This window comes from Hippocampus bargibanti, linkage group LG08, assembly GCF_051943395.1.
Source record: "Hippocampus bargibanti isolate YZ-2025 linkage group LG08, ASM5194339v1, whole genome shotgun sequence".
NCBI lineage: Eukaryota > Metazoa > Chordata > Actinopteri > Syngnathiformes > Syngnathidae > Hippocampus > Hippocampus bargibanti.
The window spans coordinates 25803389-25826746 of record NC_142741.1 but is presented as its reverse complement, the minus strand read 5'-3'; the positions used below and the strand labels follow the sequence as shown (position 1 = coordinate 25826746).

General features: G+C 39.9%; 2 protein-coding genes across 10 annotated transcripts; both read right to left on the bottom strand.

The window, feature by feature from the left end:
• Window positions 1-315: 315 nt before the first annotated feature.
• slain1a (SLAIN family member 1a) lies at window positions 316-10638 on the bottom strand. 3 transcript variants are annotated; one of them, XM_089002515.1, is made up of 9 exons: window positions 9948-10636; window positions 8649-8785; window positions 6955-7071; window positions 5787-5885; window positions 4690-4839; window positions 4298-4621; window positions 3760-3969; window positions 2268-2601; window positions 316-1229 (listed from the first exon to the last, which is right to left on the bottom strand). In XM_089002515.1, exons 1-9 carry the CDS (start codon window positions 10409-10411, stop codon window positions 1154-1156), a joined length of 1911 nt encoding a protein of 636 aa, XP_088858641.1. In that variant the 5' UTR covers window positions 10412-10636; the 3' UTR covers window positions 316-1153. The 3 variants fall into 3 exon arrangements, with proteins under 3 accessions (XP_088858641.1, XP_088858643.1, XP_088858642.1); XM_089002517.1 differs by lacking the exon at window positions 3760-3969 and having other exon boundaries at window positions 9948-10638; XM_089002516.1 differs by lacking the exon at window positions 5787-5885.
• A 758-nt stretch (window positions 10639-11396) lies between these two features.
• On the bottom strand, window positions 11397-22746 carry scel (sciellin). Of its 7 annotated transcripts, XM_089002878.1 has the most exons (19): window positions 22525-22742; window positions 20226-20311; window positions 20072-20134; window positions 19939-19998; window positions 19532-19564; window positions 19398-19433; window positions 18411-18449; window positions 18256-18321; window positions 17770-17826; window positions 16674-16727; window positions 16518-16571; window positions 16362-16433; window positions 16192-16278; window positions 15043-15114; window positions 14809-14934; window positions 13916-13984; window positions 13547-13655; window positions 11812-11914; window positions 11397-11727 (listed from the first exon to the last, which is right to left on the bottom strand). In XM_089002878.1, exons 2-19 carry the CDS (start codon window positions 20291-20293, stop codon window positions 11711-11713), a joined length of 1185 nt encoding a protein of 394 aa, XP_088859004.1. In that variant the 5' UTR covers window positions 20294-20311; window positions 22525-22742; the 3' UTR covers window positions 11397-11710. The 7 variants fall into 7 exon arrangements, with proteins under 7 accessions (XP_088859004.1, XP_088859005.1, XP_088859002.1 ...); XM_089002879.1 differs by lacking the exon at window positions 19939-19998 and having other exon boundaries at window positions 22525-22744; XM_089002876.1 differs by lacking the exon at window positions 22525-22742 and having other exon boundaries at window positions 13916-13981; window positions 20226-20326.
• Window positions 22747-23358: the final 612 nt, after the last annotated feature.

The window sequence follows — 23358 nt, the reverse complement described above, 5'->3', positions numbered from 1 at the left end:
GCCAGCATCTCATTCTCGCACAGCAATCGACCGTGTGATGGCGCCAGAAGGGGGAATTTGCGAGTCATCTAGCCTCTCAGTCTCTATTCAACATTTTGAATGGATTTCGACTTACGACCATTTCAACTTACGACCATTTGGTTGGAATGGAGCTCGGCCATATTTAATGCATTTCGACTGACAACCGTTTGGTCGGAACGGAACTCGGTCATAAGTCGGATGTTACCTGTATATGAAAAAAAGAACATGTTAACAAAATAAGTCAAATGCAAAGAAAGGACGCTAAACGAAAAATTGATTCAAAAATTTACTGTGATTTTGGTGAAATGGAAGACACAAAGTGTTCGAAACCTTTTATTTCACCGTCCCATTCGGCTTCTCCTCCTTCATATGGTAGAACACAATAAATGATGTGCAATATCAATGCAGCGGCCAGTTACGTGAAGGAAAGTATCTTTTAAAAAAAGGAAAAAACACCAAAAATTCACATCGAAAACTTTCAATAATTTAAGCAACTCAAAACAAATCCAAACTTTTAAAGTGTTCTTCACATATTTTCAATAAAAAAGTGCTGCAAAATGAGGCCAGTAAATAGAAGTGATATGAATATGATGAATGCGACATCATTTAGTTTTTTTTACACCACAGCGACAAAAAGTTTGTGAGATTTGAAAAAGGCATGTAGAAAAGCGTGACTTTTGACTTTTCAGTTTGCAAACAACCAACCAAACACACATACTTAATACAGTAGTAAAGAGTTGACATTTAACAACTGGTTAGTGATATATTGCAAGAGTCGATAAGTGGGGTGGGTAACCTCAGTTGTATAAAGTCCTGTATAAGAAAATATGAGAGAGGATGTTTCGAATGAGAAATTTGGGGACATTTTTTTTATTCCTTCATCACTTCCTCTGAGGGTTTTTTTTTTTGGTCCGGCTCATATGGTCTGGTGGGCCATAACTAGCCCAAGGGCCTTGGGTTTCCCACCCCTATTTTATTTTGAAAATCCAGCCTGCTGGATTGATTAACAATTCCTCAGAAAGGGAACAAAACAGTCATTCTTTCTTCACAAATGCCGTTACAGGGATTAATGCAGCTTGACCCTGTTTATTATGAATCATATTATCATTTTTATGATGATACCTGTGGAATGTTAGTAGCAGCCATCTTTCCAGCTGGAATCCCTCAGGGTACTTAGGGAGGTGAGGCTCTTTGGGGGTGTCAGCAAACTGCAAGGGAGAGCGACGAAAATAAGATTTCATGACTGCCCTCCACTCATTCATTCATTCATTCATTTTAACCATTCAAAGCTACAAGAACATGAACTCAATCTACTTTTGTATTAATATGGAAATTCAATCAGCGATAAAGACAGCAACATTGGTATATATGAGTAGCATTACAGTGATACCTCGGTTTACGAACCCCTTGCCTTACAAACTTTTCGGTTTACGAACGTTAAATTTATGAAAATTTTACCTTGGCATACAAACTATTTTTCACACGGAGCTGCCACAATGAGTGATGTGTTGTTGGCGAACAAGCCCATTCCCTGAAAACAAAATGGCAGCCGGCTTGTTTTGGTCCTCTATTGCCCCGCCCCCAGTCCTTGGTTAAAGCCACCAGATTGGTCAAGAATACAGCAGTGAGGGGAGGTGGTTTAAACATTAAAGAGACAGGCAGACGACTGAGAGAGAGTTTCAACTTTGATAGTTCAGAGGCAGAGTGTAGACTGCAAGGTTAAGATTCCCATCAATCAGGCTCCACAAACAACCAACAAAAGCCATATGTACACTTGATGCAAAAAGCTATCAACCCAGCTAAACAGAACACAATTGATGAGGAACTAGATAAAATTATCGCAGAGAAAGCACCTACAAGTGATTATTCGAAGAAGGTTACGTTCCTCATCAAGTGTTTAATGCTGATGAAAGCGGTCACTCCATTCCATCAAGCCATTAATGACCATCACAAAGGTAAATAAAACGACTTTATTATACAGTACAGTTTATTTCTTTAATTATAATATCATAGCACATTTATTATACATAAAATAAGGTATATTTTGTGTTGGTTTAAGGCTTAGAAAATTATAAAGTAGAAAATGATGTTTTATGGGGACCTGGGAACGGATTATTCTCATTTTAATGGTTCCCTATGGGAAATTATTTTTTGGGATACACACTTTTCGCCCTACTCGTTGTGTCTGGGAGCCAATTAAGTTCGTGAGCCAAGGTATCACCGTAGTCTGGTTGGGCGAATCTCACCTGCGCGTAGGTTGTGTGATTTTGCTAGAACGAGGACCTCCGCCAAGGGCCACGAAGGAGGCGGGGCGAGGGAGTGAGCTTCGGGGGACAGCAGACTGCGCATTTGCGGCAGGGCTCTTTACGGGCTGCGGTCCTGAAGCGGCCGCCGCTTTAAGGGGTTGAGGCGTCGGCGCGCTACCGGGGATGGAGTGCAGGCTGCTGGAGGAGGACAAAGCCGAGGGGCCTTGCAACACTGTGGGGCTGACGTAGGCGGTGGCTTTGAGTGGGTGACGAGGGGTGGCGGGGAAGTTGCCAATACTCTGGACACGTTGACTCAGCTGGCCTGGCAAAGGAACTGTTGTTGCACACAAGCAGAAAATATGCTGAGCTGATCAAATTAAATATTTTGCAAAATATGAAACAACATGGAGGGAAGATAAATAAAGTTACCGGTAAGTCAAGAGATCCCAAAGCAAGCTAAATAGGTGACTCTAAACTAAAATCAGAGATTTCACTCAGCTAAAATGAGCTAATCTACTCAAATAAGGTATATTATATATATATATATATATATATAAAAAATTTTGTTAGCTGACGAAGCTTTTCGGATGAGAAGCAAAACATCCGACACCTTCAAAGAAGTACAGATGACGGCTGAAGAAACCTTTTCATCTGTACGACTGAGACTTTACACAGTCGTACAACCAAAATAACATATCTTAAGAAAACAAAACTCGCTAATATAAAATACAACAGAATAAGAACCCTTAAAGGACAACCGACACCATTTTTTTGTTTCCTAACTGACATCAGAAAAACGTCTTATAGCATCTAAAATACCCAAAACACGCAGGCTGATAATTTAAAATGACTTCAAGTGTCCCAAAACGGCCACAAAATGAGCTCGGAACTGGGCAGATTCAGAAAGTCCCGCCCCCTTATTTGTGTCGTCACGCCAGGATACTCCTTCACAAACTGCCTTGCTCCAGAATCAAAACAATGGCTTCAGAGAGTTCAGATTGGGAGAAGATGCTTTCTTGTTACTCATCCAGTTATGAATGTGATTCAAACAGTTCTGAAGAGGAAAGCATACATGTTTGAGATCGATTAAAGGAGTCCTTCCGTCTCATTTTGAGGCCACCACGTTATTTATGTAGTTTTCCTTCTAATTTCGCCATCAACATAGTGTTTTCAGATGAAAAAAAGTACCCAAAATGCATTGTGTGTCGCTTTCTCAGTCATGGGCGTTCCCTCTGTGACGTCACGTCAGGCATCGTCATCAACTTGAAAACAAGACTTCCTGAATATTCAGCGCAAGTCTTAAAAGGTCAAATATAGCTATATACGGTGGAATCTTTCTAAAATATGCTCTTTAGAAGTCATTTGAAGTGATTTTACAAATTATGTACACAACTTGTCGCGAGGTGTCGGTTGTCCTTCAAGCGTGGACATTGGCGTTTATTGGATGTCACGTGATATTAGCAAAGCACGCACTAGAAGTGGAGGGTCTTACTGGAGGACTGGAGGCGTGCGAGGCTGCTTGACGAGTCAAAGCTGAGGCTGCTGCGCAGGGAGGATATGGTTGGCAGGGACGAGGGTCCGTGGGACGGGGGATTGACAGGGGAAGCCAGGCATTGCATACTGGGAACGCTCGGGATACTGGGAACGCTCGGCATGCTGGGAGCTCGCATCAGGTTGGGCATGCTTCTCCGCAGCCTAATGTCTTTTACAAGCGTGGCAAAACAAAAGCAAAATACCAGCAGTTTAATCCCTGAGCTCTGTTGTATGCTAAATTAAAATAAGACATCTGGACAGTTGACCCTCATTTCAAGCTCATATAACTCCAGACCCATTTAATTTAGGAAGTAACTCTTTTTTCATGAAAGAATGGAGTCTTAGGTTTCTAACACCGTATAGCATGTTTACGTAGTCCTAAAACGGAATATTCTGGGGGTCCTGGAATTCAAGTGACAATGACAAAAACCCTGGCACTGGAGCGGACGGACACCTTTTTGCACATATCTGGCAGTGAACGAGGAAAAGGAAGCTACCTGCGCTGTTCCTGTACGATGTATGCGTTTCCCCGCTCAGTCCGGCGGCGCCCGGGCCACCAAGTGAAAAGGACGATGCGGTGGAGCTACGCCGACAATCCCTGAAGCTGGAGAAGGTGTGCGAGTGGGGAAGAGCGCCTCGCTGCACCGAGCTTGTACGAAAAAGTCGTGGTTGCGGAGGAGGAAGTTGGTCGTAACCTTCATCCTCATCCTCTTCGTCGTCCTCTTCCAGATCCACGTGGCTGCGCCGCAGCGAGTTCAAAGAGAAGCTGGAGCAGCGACGACTGACCGTGGCTGAGGTCGACGCGTAATCTTGACGCAGACCTACTCGAAAAGGTTTCGTTTTAAGAATAAAACATTGGGTTGTTGTTGTTGTTGTTTTCTTTACTCACTCTCCTCCTGGAGGCGGGCCATGACCTCCACGTCCGTCATGTCCTGCAGTTTGTAGCCCATGGTGATGGAGTCGTCGTCCAACTCCGAAATACCCGCCTCGCTGTCCAGGGAAGACTGAGGGCTGATGGTTGCGTGCCGTGGGCCAACGTCTAAAAGACACCAGAGTTCTCTTCTTTTTTTTTTTTTTTCAAACCTCAGGAATATTATTTGTCATGCTAACGGAAATAATCAATCCTATGGATGATTAAAGGACAACCGACAGCATTTTTTTGTTTCCTCACTGACATCAGAAAAACGTTTTATAGCATCTAAAATAGCCAAAACACGCAGGTTGATATTTTTAGTCAAAACTACTACTAGTAGTCCCAAAACTACTTGAAAATGACCTCGGAGATGCCGAGTTTCAGAAGGTCCCGCCCCTTCGGGGCTTTCTCTACGATAATTTTACCTAGTTCCTCATCAATTGTGTTCTGTTTAGCTGGATTGATAGCTTATTGCATCAAGTGTACAGATGGCTTGTGGGGGTTATTTGTGAAGCCTGATTGATGGGATATTTTAACCTTGCAGTCTAAACTCTGCCTTTGAACTATGAAAGTTGAAACAAGTCCAAATTTCACTGTTTTCCATTTTGTCACTCTCTCTATGTCGTCTGCCTGTCTCTTTAATGTTTAAACCACCTCCCCTCACTGCTGCGTTCTTGACCAATAAGGTGGCTTTAACCGAAGACTGGGGGTGGGGTATAGAGGACAAAAAAAATGTCAGAAGCCATTTTATTTTTTGGAGAATGGCTTCACTCTCTCTGTCTGTATTTGACCAATCACGTGGCTTTAACCGACGACCGACAACATTTTCTTGTTAGGAGAACGGGCTAGTTCGCAAAGGACACATCACCCATTGTGGCAGCTCCGTGTGTATCCCGAAAAATAGTTTGTATGCCGAGGTAAAATGTTCATAAATTTAACGTTCGTGAACCGAAAAGTTCGTATGCCACTTGTGATTGAACATGCCTATTTTTGACATCAAGTCACCCGTTAAATTCAAAAGAGAGGCAACTGTGAAAAAACTGTCATGCGTAAACTGTCATAAAAAGCCTTACTGTGCAAGGTGGAGTTTGACAGAAAGGTGGGCGCCCTATCCAGACTGAGACTGGGCCTTAGCGGGAGGGCGGGACCAGATGATGACGGCGGCGTCAGAGCTTGAAATGGAAAGGAGAACAGAGATTTTAATCTCACTCAGGATAACCGGAAAATCCAAAGCACGTTGGCACGCCGCCTTGGACATCAATATGCTCCGAATTGCTTTTCCTGATCATCTCATGTGCTCAGTGGGGGGTAAAAAAAATGGCGTGTACTACTCTGGCATGAACAGCGGCTGCGCTCTTGATTCACTCTCAGGTCGGTTGCTTTGTACCAGGGTCAGAAATCTAACTGGACGCCTTCACAATCAGTTCTGCAGGCCCTTCACATCAAATGTGTCAATCAAGCCATGCCTGACGTGACGTCACGGAGGGAACGCCCCTGACCGAGAAAGCGACACGCAATGCATTTTTGGTACTTTTTTTCATCTGAAAACACTGTGTTGAAATTAGAAGGAAAAGTACATAAATAAGGCGATGGTGAATCGTTTTTATGTCGCAGCCAATTGCGGTAACACGCATAAAGAAGGTGTAAATTGACCCAAATTCCCAGCGGACAAATCAGCCCATTTCCAACGGGAGCTTGCGCATTTTCTGGGCGCTACATTGGAGTCCAGACAACTCGAATTGATACGGAAGGACTTCTTGAATCGATGGCAAACATGTATGCTTTCCTCTTCAGAACTATTTGAATCATATTCATAACTGGATGAGTAGCAAAAAAAGCATCTTCTCCCAATCTGAAGCCATTGTTTTGATTCTGGGGCAAGGCAGTGTGTAACCAACGTCACGAACAAGGGGGCGGGACTTTCTGAATCTCGACATTTCTGAGCTCATTTTGTGGCAGTTTTAGGACACTTTACGTCATTTTTATTGGTGTTTTGCATTTGACTAAAAATATCAGCCTGCGTGTTTTGGGTATTTTAGATGCTATAAAACGTTTTTTCTAATGTCAGTTAGGAAACAACAAAATGGTGTCGGTTGTCCTTTAAGTCTTGAAGCTTTCAAAAGCACGTGTGTGTTTCCATCATGTTTTTACATTACACAAAAACTCTATTTTTGTTTTATTTTCTCTAACTGCTGCATTTTCCGTCGATTTGCGATGCACCCATTTGGTGTTTGGTCCTACCTGTGTTGTCGTTTATTGCAGCAGTTTTGGAGTAAGGCGGGACGGGGCAGCTGAGTGTGGACAGCCCGTATATGCAGCTGTAAGGACGAACGGAGGACACTCCTCGCCACCGCTTGGCTAGATACAACAACAACAACAACATCCAAAATGGTCGTCAGCAGGAGCAAAGCAGATTGATTATCATGTCAGCAGTCAAGCCAAAATATTCATCTTCTTCCGACATCCCGCCATTGATGCTGTTCGTGTGTCGAAATCGGCATTACATCATGACGACAACAGATTATTATTATTATTTGTATTTTTTTGCTTCCTGAAGGGATTTTCGGATAAGCGAGGATTGCTTATGTATGTGGGTTAAATCTCATTCCCTAAAACACAATGACGCTTACTCAAAATGACATTTTATTAGCTTTCTAAAGCATTACTGCTCATTTGGATTGTTTTTTTTTTTTTTATCCAAATCCAGAGATTTTAACCGTGCCTTTCAGGATAACATCCAGACCTTGGAAGATAGAACAAACGCTCCACACTTTATGAACGAGTGGTCATTCGTAAGGTGAATTCGTTTGTAAGTTGCTTCAGTGCTATATTTTGTATGGAATGTACATTTAAAGGATAACCGACACCATTTTTTTTGTTTCCTAACTGACATCAGAAAAACGTTTGATAGCATCTAAAATAGCCAAAACACGCAGGCTGATATTTTTTGTCAAATGAAAAACACCAATAAAAATGAGTTAAAGTGTCCCAAAACTACTTCAAAATGACGAGTTTCAGAAGGTCCCGCCCACTTGTTCGTGACGTCACGCCAGGACGTCTTGCCTTGCTTCAGAATCAAAACAATGGCTTCAGATTCGGAGGAGATGCTTTCTTGTTACTCATGCAGTTATGAATATGATTCAAATAGTTCTGAAGAGGAAAGCATACATGTTTGCAATCGATTAAAGAATTTATTCCGTGTAATTTTGAGGCATCTGGAGAGAAATGGAGCACCCTAAAAAAATGCAGAAGATGGCGGCCAAGCTCTGTTGGAAATGGGCTGATTTGTCTCCTGGGAATTTTCGTCAGCGAATATCAAATCGTTGTTCGGTGCAACACACAACGATTCACCATTGCGTTATTTTTGTGTTTTCCTTCTAATTTCGCCATCAACACGAAGTTTTCACACCAAACAAAATGCATTGACGTGATGAAATGACTGCTACAGTGTGTCACTTTGTCGGAAAGGGGCGTTCCTAATGTCACGTCACTTCAGTAATGGTCATCAACTCGAAAACAAGGCTTCCTGAATATTCAGAGCGAGTCTTAAAACGTAAAATCTAACTCTACGCGGTGGAATCTTTGTCAAATACGCTCAGTAGAAGTCATTTGAAGCCATTTTACAAATTATGGACACAATTTGTGCGGAGGTGTCGGTTGTCCTTTAAACATTTTTCGACATACCAGCAAAAATGTTTGTATGTACCGTAGTTTGTAATACGAATGCTCGTAAATTGAGGAGCGTTTGTATCTGATTTGTCCGTGACTGACAAGTGCAGAGCAAAATCATCTTGACGACGTTTCATGTCCAGTCCTGCACGTGTACGGATGCGGAGCAACATGTGTCGCAGCTTAGCATCACATGTTCACAGCCACAGCTGGCCACATGTGGCTGTTAATCCGAAGGGGGCGGAGCCATGCTCAACGCAGGTTACCTTGGTCCAATCTGTGGCACAGCGTCATCCTGGCGAGTTCCACTTCTGGTCCGGGGTGGTCCAGGACCTGCCTGCACCATTGGAGAGGGCTCAGGGTGTCCACGCTGTGCTGCTTGGCTTTGGTGCTCACGTAAAGCCTAGGAATAATCATCATAATCATAATACATATCATTTATAAGCGCCTTTCAAAACTCTCAAGGTCACTTTATAGTCACAGGATAAGTTTTTCTGTGGGTGAGCAGCGGCCAGCGTTCACTCAACCCAAAAGTACCTCAAATAGATAGAAAGCTAGCTTTCCAGCTAATAGATAGCTATCTAGCTATCCAGCTAGATAGCTAGATAAATAAAACACTCTTCAAGAACATTTCTCCTTCAGTACACACACACACACACATGCCGTTTGAATGGTTTTGGAAAGTCCGGATAACTCCATATAATGAGTGAGGCCCACCGTTGCTGATAAATTTAGAGAACTAGCGTTACATTTGAACACTAAATATCACCCATTTTCTCTTCTTTAAAAACAAAGAAATAAAAAGTGGACTTAAAACTGAAATAACAGCAGGAGTGAGGTTTCTGAATGGGTACATTCAAAGTCCTCACCCTTGTAGTGAATTTGGTTAAAATTTCGTTTTAGAGAGAGAGAGATTATGAGATAGATTATTAGATAGATAGATAGATATTGTAGATATAGATACTGTATATAGGTTGTAACAGACATTCACATTTGACCATGATGTTCCTGATCCACTGGTGAAAAGGATGCTATGATCCTCTCCTCTTTGATCCAGAACTGCTTCATGCATTGAATATTGATATAACGAGACTTTACTGTATTAAGTAATTCAAACCACACATAACATCATCACATAATATAGAAGAGTTAAACTCAATAATTTAATTTACATACCACGGCAAAAAAAAAATAGTGACATTATTATGATTATTATGTATATTTTTTCAATGTAACTCAACAGGAACCATCGTATTGTTGTCTGTAGTGCTATGCTTTGATAGTCTGAAATGCATAAACGTTTCGTTTGTAAATAAAATAACATCATTTTGCACATTTTACAAATATGTAAAGTGGTGCAAGGTACTGCTGGTTTGAAGTTCGTAATATCTCTCAAATGGATGAATAGTAGATCTCTCAAGTGGCCTCATTGGAGCTCTATTGTTTGCAATTGGAATCTTTCATTTTAACGATTTTGCGGTGGTGGGCGTCGTTTCTTCTTTCTTCACACCAAAAACATGAAAACTGACACAAAGACACATGGTAGTGATTAAAAGGCGTCTTACCAGCTATCCGGTTCTGAGACGGTAAGGACGGTGTTCAGGTCCAAGACGTCAACGTCATCCAGAACCGTCGTGGCTTCATCCTCCGCCTCGTTGTCGGAGGCGTCCTCCTCCTCGGCGGAATCCAGAGACGACGAACTGGGCTGAAAATAGGCGAAGGGCTCCCGGGGGCGCCGGCTCGCACACTTCGCCGGGAAAGGCTCCCCGTCTGCGGGGAGGCCGGCGGGCGGGGGCCCCGTCTGCACATGGAGGTGGTCGCGGAGGGGAAGCCGGTGGCGATGGTAATGGCGGGTGGCGACCGGACAATCGTTGACGGCGTTGGCCCTGCTCCGCAGCTGCTCGTTTTGCTTCTCGAGTTTACGGACGAGCTCCTGCAGTTTGAGCACCTCCAGCTCGGCGTTGGCTAGTTTCTTGTTGCCGTTCACGTCCGCCATCACTGGGGTGCCCAGTAGCACCTCGGCGTCCATTTGCCGCCGTCGAGCACATGCGTGGAGAGACGCTCGCGCTCGCCTCAAGTTTCGGATGCCGAACCTTTAAGAGTCCTTGGTTGAATTCGGATGGAGGCGGCCCACCTCCGCGTTTTCAACACGCGACATGCACTCTCACGCACACGCATTCGCTCGACTCACACGCACACTCACGTACGCGAAGGATGCTGATGCTGGCATGACTTACAAGCTGTCTTCTGATTGGTCATCAGCTTCCTGGAAGCCACGTGGCCAGGAAGTGTTTTTTCTGTTGTTACTTTATTACTGGGGTGCATTTCCCAAGTAAATAATAATAATAATAATAATAATAATAATAATAATAATAATAATAATAATAATAATAATAATAATAATAATAATAATGATAATAATAATAAATAAATGACATGTAGTCATTTATAAGCGCCTTTCAAAACTCTCAAGGTCACTTTATTTTTCTATTTATAATTGTATTTTATTTATTGCATTCTATTTTGTGATTGTATTTTATTTATTATTGTACCTATGCATGTCTGTGACTGTAAAGTGTCCTTGAGAGCTTTGAAAGGCGCTTAAAATGTCATGTATTATTATTATTATTACTTAACAGGCACAGGATCAGTTTTTTCTGTGGGTGAGCAGTGGCAGCCACATGTGCCAGCGATCACTCAACCCGGAATCTGATCATATCATGATGTTAGACCAGCGTGCGATCCACAGGCACCAAACAATGTTGTCCACTTTCTTGATATCTTGAGTGAGTTTTCAGACGCCAATCACGATCCATTATTAATTCATTTATTAATTAGTTCATTGATTAATGTATTTATTTATTTACCCACTTATTTCGTTCTCTCTTTTTTTCTTACCTACCTACTTATTCATTAATGTAATGTAATTTCATTTAATTTAATTTAATTTGTGTGTCGTGTGTTTGCTTTATAGCTACTTAGCGATTGACTGTACGAATGACAACGAGAGTCTATTTTGATATCAATGCAGTGATTGCTTTTATTGCACACAGGAATAACAAGCCCGGCCATCCACATCACAGTATTGTTATCCAATAGCAAATTAAGAGTCCCTTAAAAACCTTCCGAGAATATTAGAGATAATATATTGAACATATATCCATTGCAATTTTCTGCTATAATATGTGCTACACATTCTTCATGATCATCCAAAACACCAGAATTAGCAAAATATGAATGCAGCAGAACCCATACGAACCACCCTGACATTAAAAACATAAAATAAAACATTGAATGACTTGCTCAGCATGGAAGTTGAGGTGCAAAGTCAGTGGCGCCATTTCTCTGCGGGATGGAATATTTGATTTTGTTTGTAGATTATTTGCCGTTAAAAATGTATTTAAAAAGATTAAAAGATGTATTTCTTACCTCTGGTGATGTCAAAGCAGTTCTGGCAATGCACCATGTGGTTGTACACCCACATACAGTCACCCGCTTTCAGGTGGCCCAGAGTGCCGTTGCACACCTCACACTGCGTACAATCAGCAGGTTTGGTTAATATGCATCGGGTAATTCGTGTTTCATTGAAATCCAGGAGTACGTATTTTTAGCGAGATTCATTTTTAAAGTTAAAATAGAGACAGAGAAAGAGAGAAAGATAGCGTACCCGTCAACCGTATTCTGTTTGATTTTTGCACATTTTCAGAGGTATACGGCATACAAGCGCAAAAACAATTAAATATAATGTTGAGATATGTTCAATTCCATTTTCGTTCATAAATATTAACAGTAATGTTAATTACAACAAATATTGCTACTCGTAAAAAGCGAAATCGACCACCGAGAAAACAAGTTAAATTAAACATTTTACCTGTTTGTTTGTTAGTCGTAATATCATTCATATTTTTTAATAAACATTATACATCGTAAGAACACAAATTCATATGTTTTTTTGCTGTGGACCACTTCCACAGCAAAAAAAAGCCCCAATGTTCTACAACAAAGAACACACTAGATTATTGCTAGAAATATGTTGTAACTTGTTGAAAGTACGTATTCATGTTTACATGTAAAATTTTGTTCATAACATTGCGCAATGAAATCTTTTTTTTCCAGAAATGTTTTTTTCTCAGTAAGGAAAAATCAAGCCGTTAGTAAGGTCACAGTGCTTCGGAGGTTGACAGGTACGAGATAGATAGCTCGCTAGCTGGATCGCTAGCTGGATCGCGAGATAGCTCAATAGATAGCTCAATAGCTCACTAGATAGATAACGTTCCTTAACATAAATTTAGCCTTTTATTAACTAGCTAGCTAGCTTTCTATCTGAGTTACTTCCAGGTTGAGTGAAGGCCTAGCTTGCTATCTGTTCGCTATCTATTAGCTTGCTAATTAGCTTTCTATCCGAGTTACTTAGTTATCGAATTAGCTGTCTATTAGGTAGCTAGCTTTCTATCCGAGTTACTTAGCTATCTATTAGCTAGCTACCTTTCTATCTGAGTTACTTCCGGGTTGCGTGAAGGCCTAGCTTGCTATCTGTTTGCTATCTATTCGCCTGCTAATTAGCTTTCTATCCGAGTTACTTAGTTATCGAATTAGCTGTCTATTAGGTAGCTAGCTTTCTATCAGAGTTACTTAGCTATCTATTAGCTGTCTATTAGCTAGCTAGCTTTCTATCTGAGTTACTTCCGGGTTGAGCGAAGGCCTAGCTTGCTATCTGTTAGCTATCTATTAGCTATCTAGCTAGCTATCTATCCGAGTTACTTAGTTATTGAATTGGCTGTCTATTAGCTAGCTAGCTTTCTAGCCAAGTTACTTCCGGGTTGAGTGAACGGTGGCGCGTGAGTGTGCTGCCGCTGGTCACGCACAAAGAAAAAAAAACATATCCGGTGACTGTAAAGTGATCTTGAGAGTTTTGAAAGGCGCTTATAAATGAAATGTATTATTATTATTATCACTATTATTATTAGTATTATTATTTGTACCAGTGAGGGGCCCTAGGCCTTCAGTAGTGCTATGTCTGAATCAATACACAGCTGCAAGTGTGGTGTGATTTACTACATGTCCTCTAGAGGCTGCCGCTGCTCACCCACAGAAAAAAATATCTTGTGATTGTAAAGTGTATTATTATAGATCGATAGATGGATAAATAGATGTTTTTAATCACCTTGAAGCAGAAAGTATGGCAGCTGATCTTCATGTCATCCAGGATCATCTTGGCATCGCCATTGAAGGGTTTATGGCAGTAGGTGCAAAGATCTCGATCCAGGCTTGTCCTTTGTTTCGAACCACATGAAAATGCAAGTCAAGTCAATTTCAATCAGGGGTGTGAAACTCCGGTCCTCGAGGGCCGTAGTCCTACATGTTTTCCAAGTCTCCCTGTTGCAACACACCTGAGACTGTGTTGTAACAGATGTGTTTCAACAAGGAGACTTGGAAAACATGTAGGACCGAGGCCCTCGAGGACCGGAGTTTCACACCCCTGATTGAAATAGACAAAAAGCATTGACAGCTCAACCTGAAGCGCTTTTCTAACCTGTCAGAACTGGTGTAGACACTCTTGGGATTCGAGAGCATCTTGTCAGATAAGCTGCTGCTGCTGCTGCTAGAAGAAGAACAATATTATTACAATTGTTCTTGTTAGATTTATCGTGGAGTACCGAATTTTCCGGTGTATAAGCTGCACCGGACTATAATAATCAATGAATGGTGTATTTTCAAACTGTTTCCATACATAAGGCGCACCTGCACTATAAGGCGCACCTTCAATGAATTAAAATGGCTTTCCAAATATTCCAAATAGCTATTAGCTAGCTGGTTAGCTTTCTGTCTATTTGAGTTACTTCCGGGTTGAGTGAATGCTGGCGCGTGTGGCTGCCGCTGCTAAAAACGTAACCTGGGACTGTAAAGTGACCTTGAGAGTTTTGAAAGGCGCTTAGAAATGAAATGTATTATTATAAATATAATATGTGAATATATATTACACGATCTTTAAGGATGTTCGTTGTTTGTTGCGCCATTTTGTTTCACGTCTCAAGTACTAATAGCTATCTATTTGCTAGCTAATAGCTATCTATTCACTCGCTGATAGCTATCTATTAGCTATCTATTCGCTAGCTAGCTAGACTGCTATGTATTCGAATTACATCCGGGTTGAGTGAACGCTGCCGCATGTGGCTGCCGCTGCTCACCGACAGAAAAACGTATCCTGGGACTGTAAAGGCGCTTAGAAAGAAATATATTATTATTATATAAAGGTTTTGCAAATATATATATATATATATATATATATATATATATATATATATATATATGACGTCACTTACAGTATAAGGCGTAGAGTCACCAAATCATGGCTTTTTGGGTGCACCTTATACACCAGAAAATATGTAATAAATATGTATTTGTGTTCATCCCGCATCTTTGTACCTCCTGTATGTGGTGGAACTATATTCCGTGGGGCCGCTGATACTGTTGTATTCATACGCGGGCTTGGATGAGCTTGAGGTGGACGAGGTGTAGTAGTAGCTGCCGCTTTTGCTGCTGTAGTCGTCACTGTGGGTTCAGAGACAAGACATACTGTCATAGTAGTCAACAAATATAACGTGTATACATATGGTTGAATAACTTTTAAAATAATTCCGGCAGTGGGAGTACGTGTACCTGGGCAGGTTGGCGTTGCTGATACTGTAAGAAGTCACTCGCGCACTGGGAATTTCATCAGTGTAAGAGCGGCTGCGTGCGTGGCAGAGAGGAAAGTATACTTGACTCATTTATTGGTGCAAAGTACCAGATTTTACACCGGAGTATAAGGCGCACCCCCAATGAATGATGTATTTGCAAACTTTCTCCATATATGTATAAGGCGTACTGGACTAGAAGGCGCACCTTCAATGAAAGATTGTTTTCCCAAATATAATATATAAATATATACAATTTTCCAAATATAATTAATGCACACCACATTATAAGGTGGTACAAAAGATAATAATAATAATCCATTTAATCTATAAGCGCCTTTCAAAACTCGCAAGGTCACTTTACAATCACAGGATATTTTTTTTCTCTGTGGGAAAGCGGCGGCAGCCACACGCGCCAGCGTTCACTCAACACTGAAGTAACTGAAATAGATAGAAAGCTAGCCAGCTAGCTAATAGATCGCCAATAGCCAGTGAGCTAGATAGCTTGCCAGTGAGCTAGATAGCTATATAGCTAGCCAGATAGCTAATAGCTAGCCAGCCAGCTAGACAATATAGCTAACTCAAGATCTTTTTAGCTAGCTTTTGTAGCGCTACCTAGCTAGATATCTATATCTATGTATTTATCTATGTACGTATTTATGTATTTATTTAATTACAGTAGTGAAATTTGTTTTTTTTTTTGCTGTGTCAAATTTAGAAAACATTTTTGCTCGGTATTTTAATATGTGAACATGAAAGGTAAGACGAACTTTGCTGCTGTGAAATATCAATTTCTCCACTGCAGACAGATACTGTCAGGAATGATGGAATCTAAAATAGATATTTTTGCTTGTAAATTCCATTCTATCAATGACCCGACCATTCAGTGTTGGGTCATTGATTGTTTCACCTTATCAGGTTTGTTTCATCTTGTCACGTTTTACTTGTGGTTTTGTTTGCTACTTTGGACCTTTCTGTTCTGATGACCTTGTTTTCACTTTCTTTTTTTTTAACCAAGCCGTTTCAAAAAGCTCAGCTGTGACATATCAAAATAATGTTCCAAAGTCCTCATTTTAGTTATTTTTTTATCGCGGAAAAAGAAAAATACTAAAGTTTGTACTCTTATGTTTACCTGCTGGAGCGCAGGCTGGAGGATGAAGTTAGCGGTGCGACGCTATTCTCCACAGTCACTATCTCTCTCTTCGTCACGCTCGAAGTGCTGACACAAACACACAAAAATATTGCCAAGATGTTTATTATGGGATATCGGGATTGTCCATGACCCGCGGGTTGTGGTCTCACCTGTAAGATGAAGATGACTGAGCGGAGGAGATGCCCTTTGGAAGCAGGGTGTCATACAGCTCGTCTTCAGGCCTGCCGACGCATGACAACATTCAGCAACATGTACAACACGATCCGGTTTCGGCTTCATTTTGCTGAGTAAACACAAGACTTAACCCGCTAATGCTTCTTGTGAAAGTCCTCGTCTCGCTGCTGGAAAGACTTGTTCTGCTGGAGGGAACAAAATGGTGTTTTTGACGTCATTTCTTACTAATTCACACAAAAAAAAAAAAAAACGATTTCTTCAATGTGATTGGTGGATGAATATCTGACCTGTCTCCAGTTTCATCTTTGATCGTATTGGGGAGGAGGGAATCATAATCACCACTGAGGACATTAAAAAAAAAAAAACATTTTTCTGAGAGTTATATACACATGCAGATACATTTTTTAGATGCATTACTATTTTTCATATCACTATTTTAACCCGTTCACACACCAATCATAATATACGGTGACACCGTGGCTTACGAACTTAATTGGTTCCCAGACAGAGTGTGTAAGGCAAAAAGTGTGGATCCCAAAAATTAATTTCCCATAGGAAACCATGAAAATGAGAATAATCCGTTCCCAGGTCCCCATAAAACATAATTTTCTACTTTTCTAAGCCTTAAAACTACACAAAATATACCTTATTTTATGTATAGTAAATGTGCTATGGTATTATATTTAAAGAAATAAACTGTACTGTATAATAAAGTCATTTTATTTACCTTTGTGATGGTCGTTGATGGCTTGACGGAATGGAGTCATCAGCATTAAATGCTTGATGAGGAACTTCTTCTTTCACCATCTTGAGGAATGATCCCTTGTAGGTGCTTTCTCTGTGATAATTTTATCTAGTTCCTCATCAGTTGTGGTCTGTTTAGCTGGGCTGATAGCTTTTTGTATCAAGTGTACAGATGGCTTGTGCGGGTTGTTTGTGGAGCCTGATTGACGGGATATTTTAACCTTGCAGTCTACACTCTGCTTTTGAACGATCAAAGTTAAAACTTTCTCACTGTCATCTTTTTAATGTTTAAACCACCTCCCCTCACTGCTGCGTTCTTGACCAATCACGTGGCTTTAACCGAAGACCGGGGGCGGGGAATAGAGGACACAAACAGTCGGCTGCCATTTTGTTGTGAGAAGAACGGGCTCGTTCGCCAACGACACATCACTCAATGAGGCAGCTCCGTGTGTATCCCGAAAAAAGTTTGTATGCCAAGGTAAAATTTTCATAAATGTAACGTTCGTAAACCGAAAAGTAAACCGAAGTATCACTATATAATATAATAAATCATTCACTGTCGTAACCGCTGTGCTTGAAAGGTTTCAAATAACCGTATTGAACTACAGCCTATATGACTTTTTAAAATTGTTTGTTTACCCTTTGCTGAAGGACTGTACCCGTTCGCTGAACGTCGCAGTCTTGGAAGGATTTTTTCTGCAAATAAAACAAACAACAGAAACAATTTAAAAAAAACATTATTGTCATCTAAATCTAAGTCCAATGATATAATGCAGGGGTGTCAAACTCGTTTTTTGCCACGGACCACATTGTAGTTACGGTTTCCTCTCGAGGGACGTTATGAATTTGGGGAAGCCATTAGGCAGTTTCATCCCCTCCACATATTACATATAGAGCGCACGACAAATTAATAAATAACTAGTTTTCAGATCTGAAGTAAAGAATAATGACTGTCATTGTGGTTTACATCTAAAAATATGACATTATTGTTAACATTTTAGCTAGCATCATGGAATTTCCTAAGTTTGATTTGCTTTGGCGGGCCGAAAAAAAATGATGTGGCGGCCCTGATTTGGCCCCCGGGCCTTGACTTTGACACCTGTGATATAATGGGTCACTTTCTACCTAAGACTGGTGGTGATTGTGGTTTCGGTGATTTGGCCATCCTTGCTCAATGTGGTGGTGGTGGTGCTGAAGGACAGGACAAAAAGTTTCAAACGGATATTTTTGAGTCAGATGTTTAGATGATGTGGATGCAGGAATGACTGTCGCTGGTGCACCTTGTATTGGGTTCATCTGTTCTCCGAAAGGACGGAGAGCTGCAGGAAACACATTCATATCTGTTATTTGCTTTCAAGGACAACCGACATCTCCGGACAAGTTGCGTCCATAATTTGTAAAATGGCTTCAAATGACTTCTACTGAGTGTATTTTAATAAGATTCCACAGGATATAGAATATATTTTACATTTTAAGACTCGCGCTGAATATTCCGGAAGTCTTGTTTTTGAGTTGGTGACGAGTCCTCACGTTACGTCACAGAAGGAACGCCCCTGACCGAGAAAGCGACACTCAATGCATTTTGGCTACTTTGTTTGGTCTGAAAACTTCATGTTGATACGTAATTAGAAGGAAAACACATAAATAACACCATGGTGAATCGTTGTGTGTTGCACCAAGACTACTATTTGATAGTAGTTGACACAAATTCCCAGCAGACAAATCAGCCCATTTCCAACAGAGCTTGGGCGCCATCTTGTGCATTTTCTGGGACGCTACATTGGAGTCCTGACGGCTCGAATTGATACGGAAGGACTCCCTTAATCGATGTCAAACATGTATGCTTTCCTCTTCAGAACTATTTGAATGATATTCATAACTGGATGAGTCACAAGAAAGCACCTTCTCCGAATCTGAAGCCATTGTTTTTATTCTAGAGCCAGGCAAGACGTCCTGACGTGACGTCACGAACAAGGGGGCGGGACCTTCTGAAACTCGCCATTTTCGGGGTCATTTTGAAGTAGTTTTGGCACACTTGAAGTCATTTTGATTGATGTTTTGCATTTGACTAAAAATATCAGCCTGCGTATTTTGGTTATTTTAGATGTTATAAAACGTTTTTCTGATGTCAGTTAAGAAACCAAAAAATGGTGTCGGTTGTCCTTTCTTTGGCTGGAAACTGGAATAATATTCTGGATATTTGAATCTTCCATAACTGTCTTTACAAGACACATTGCTTGATTAATTATATTTTGAGGAAAATTTACCTCTGAGTATAGGAGACACGGGACTTGGTGTAGGAACTGCGTGTGAAAAGGCAGATAGGCAAGAATGAATAATGATTAAAAGGCTTCGCAATGTTTTTCGTGGGCATTTAAATGAAAAACAATTGGACACAAACCTGGTTGAGAGCTCATCTTGACTCCCGCTGAATCTACAACAGCACAAATGTCAATCACAAGTGTGTGCCACAATTTCCCATTGTTAGTTCGTCTGATTTGATTCGGTATTAGTTAGTTTTTAATGGTCTCAGTATTGGACCAATTCTCATTTTTGGCATGTTGAAGAAATGCAAATAAAGTCACCGCAAACGCCTGACGATGCAAACAAATAAGCACACAAATAAACAGAATAAAATAAAATAAAATAAATTAAATTGAAAAATTAAATTAAATTACATTGAAAAATAAAATAAAATTAAATTAAATTAAAAAATAAAATAAAATTACATTAAATTGAAAAAAAAATATATTAAATTAAATTGAAAAACTAAAACTAAAACTAGAATGCGCAGCACCACATTTTTACCTCTTGCTGAGAGCCTGTACAGACGTTGACCTGGCAATTTGTTTATTTTCTGCCACAGAGCTGTAAGCAACATGCAAAAAAATAATAATAAAATAATAACTTTGTGGAAAATAGAATAAAAATGACAGTTTACCTGTTTAAGCTATCGTTGGATCTGTAGTGGCTGAGGACAGATGAGCCAAAGTTTGGATCTCGGCTGTCAAAGAAGAAGAAGAAGAAGAAGATGAAGACAGCAAATGAAAGCCAAATGAATGTCTGCGTTGGTGTGATGTCATCATTGTACTCACTCAACAGCTTCGTACTCATCGTCGTCTTTTCTGATCCAGCTGTCGTCTTTTAGCAGAGACGAAGACATGGTGCGGGACACTCTTGGCTTTCAAAAGATCATGCTCACGTTTAAAATGACAGCTTCAAAATGCTTTCAATTAAACACATTTGACACGGTGTGATGAAGTAGATTTGCACCGCGTCGTCATGGTTTTTGTTACCTCGTTGACATTCAAGTCAAAATATAGCAATGAACAATGAAGGGGAATAAAGGAAAAAATACACACAACCACACACACTTCAAATTAGATATACAGTAAAGTCTCGTTATATCGATATCGGATATATCGATAGTCCCGGTTATATTGATATTTTTTCGGACTCCCTTGAATATCGATATAACGAGACTTTACTGTATTATTTTTAATATTATTTTTAAATAATGATTTCATAATAAAGGCAAATGATAAACAACAATCATAGTTTGATAGAAATGAAGCATAATGAAATGACTCAAATAACTATTATCATAAGACATTATTATATTCTTGGTAATATAGAAATCAATGTGTATTGTATTGTATAATAACAACAAGAACAACAATACTACTACGAATAATAATAATACCAATAATACTATACTACTACTACTGCTAGTACTACTACTAATAATAATAATAATAATACAAATATTTGTAATAATAATAATAATAATAATACAAATATGTGCAATAATAATAATAATAATAATAATAATAATAATAGTAATAATATTTATGCTAATAATAATAAGAATGATAATAATAATAATATTTACAATAATACAAATATTGACAATAATACAAATATTGACAATAATACAAATATTGACAATAATAATAATAATAATAATAATAATAATAATAATAATAATAATAATAATAATATCCTCCACAACCGCAATGAGGACTAAATTGTATGGAAAATAGATGGATAATAATAATAATAATAATAATAATAATAATAATAATAATAGCCCCTAGAACATTAATGAGGATTAAGCATCTGGAAAATGGATGATTAATAATAATAATAATAATAATAATAATAATAATAATAATAATAATAACCCCTAGAATCTTAATGAGGATTGAGCGTCTGGAAAATGGATAGATAATAATAATAACAACAACAACAATAATAATAATAATAATAATAATAATAATAATAATGATGACATTTTAAAAAGCGATACATGCAAATTAGCGTGTTATGGCCACTAGATGTCACTGTGGGCTGAGGTGCTCAAAGGCTCTCCAGCTGGACTGATCTGTCTGTCATGGTGCCTCGCCTGCTAAAACACCCTGAGATGCTGTCAAGTTGAAAAGAGGAGCTGCCTCTTTAAACAAACTGGTTTGTCTGGATCTCGGTCCACAGGAACACACACACACACCCCCGTCCACGCACGTTCCATTCAACACACACCCTCGCTAAACACACAGCAATTCAGAGTAGAACATAGATATGGCTGACATGAGTCATTTATAGTCATTCATTTGCTTGCTTGTGTTTGGGGTGTATAACCTTTCGTCCGTGGAGTACAGTACAGGTTTATGCAGACCACAACCCCCAAACCCGAAAACCTTTGACGCCATAACGCTTAAAATTTAAAAGGTAAGGTAAGGACTGTAATGTAACAAAAATAAATAATTAGTAAGATCGTCAATGGGTGAGTACACTGAAAACACGTTTTTGTTGAAGCGAGTAAGTTTTCTTTAGTTAACTATGAAATAAATTCATCTGTATTCACATGTAATTTTGAAGCAGATTTACGTAAAAAAACATGTACAAAACGTACACAATCAAATCGAGTAAATTCAGCACACTGTGTTTTTCAGTGTAGTTGACAACATTATTTTAGGCGTTTTATAGATTATGTTCTTTTTTTTACACAAATGTGACGCCCATTTCAAAAAGGTCCTTAAAGGGGTATAAAGATCTTTTTTTTCTTTATGAATTTAATCAACACCTGGTTGACTCAATACAATACGTCCTGATTTATGTCGTTGAAATCGTAACAAAGCGTTTAAAAAACACCCCATACGCTTATTTGAAGCCTCTCACTGATTCCTGCGGATTATCCCTCTATGTGTATGCTAATGAATGATACGAGCAACTAAACGTGGCACGGGTTTCATGACTCAATATTTGTTCAAATTGACTGCCTCAAGCGAGCTCGGCGTAGCTTTGTTTGGTTTCCACTCATCACCCGTCGATTCAGTTGACATAAACACTCACTTAATATTTGCTACTTTAATGGTAGTAAAGCAAAGTGCGTACCTCAGTGGAAAGTTGTGAGTTCCGAGCAGGGCGGAACCAAATTGCAGTTGAAAATCCTGCCTTAACACCTGTAGACTTCACTCAAGTGTGCAATTACACCCTCACCAAAGCGGGTTTTAACCTAAGAGGAGGGAAGGGGAGTGCAAGGTCACCCTGGGGCAGGCGGAGCTTCATGAAAGGAGAAGCGTGAGTGCGCTTTCTTTCGGCTGCTCGTCAGTAATTGAGCAAGTTTATCAGCCACCGAACCCGCTGAGACGCGGGTGGAATTTAGGTGGAGCGCATTGGAAGGACCTGCATGTCAACTTCAAGTGTCAGACAGGCACCCAGTGGGTGTGGTACTTCATGTCAACACGTCACTAAAAATGTGTAAAATGTAGATAGACCTTTTTGAAATCAGCTTGTTTTCTAGTAAGCTTTACTCCGCATTGCATGACTGTTCCGTTCATAAATCACAGTAGGACTTTGCACTTTACAGCAGTTGCAGCTCATAAGTTAAGTCCGGCAAAGTCCAAGTAACTTTAATCGGTACACTATACGTCTGTGTAAGCTCTCAGTCGTACAGGAGTGGTCCATCGATGAAAAGGTTTCTTCAGCCGTCATCTGTACTTCTTTGAATGGTGTCGGACGTTTCGCTTCCTATCCGAGAAGCTTCGTCAGCGAACTAACATCCTTTGCTGGTAGTTTCCCCATTTGCTCTGGCATCACCTCATCTGCTTAACTAAGCCTATGTTGCCTAATAAGTCTATTGTACGAACGATCCAAACTGAACTTCACCCCACAATGGCTATTTAGTGAAGGGTTTTGATGTTTCCTGTTTATACTGAATGAGATGAA

Bases quoted from the DNA above. Each gene is read 5' to 3' on its own strand.
- slain1a (XM_089002515.1), bottom strand. From the start codon at position 10,411: ATGGACGCCGAGGTGCTACTGGGCACCCCAGTGATGGCGGACGTGAAC. The intron at 7,072-8,648 runs GTAACCTGCGTT...TGTTGTATCTAG, and splicing joins GTGCCACAGATTGGACCAAG to CCAAGCGGTGGCGAGGAGTG. The intron at 4,622-4,689 runs GTGAGTAAAGAA...CTTTTCGAGTAG, and splicing joins GGCCCGCCTCCAGGAGGAGA to GTCTGCGTCAAGATTACGCG.
- scel (XM_089002878.1), bottom strand. From the start codon at position 20,293: ATGTCTTCGTCTCTGCTAAAAGACGACAGCTGGATCAGAAAAGACGAC. The intron at 16,728-17,769 runs GTAAACAAACAA...TAATGTCCTCAG, and splicing joins GTACAGTCCTTCAGCAAAGG to TGGTGATTATGATTCCCTCC. The intron at 16,434-16,517 runs GTTAAGTCTTGT...ATGCGTCGGCAG, and splicing joins TTCACAAGAAGCATTAGCGG to GCCTGAAGACGAGCTGTATG.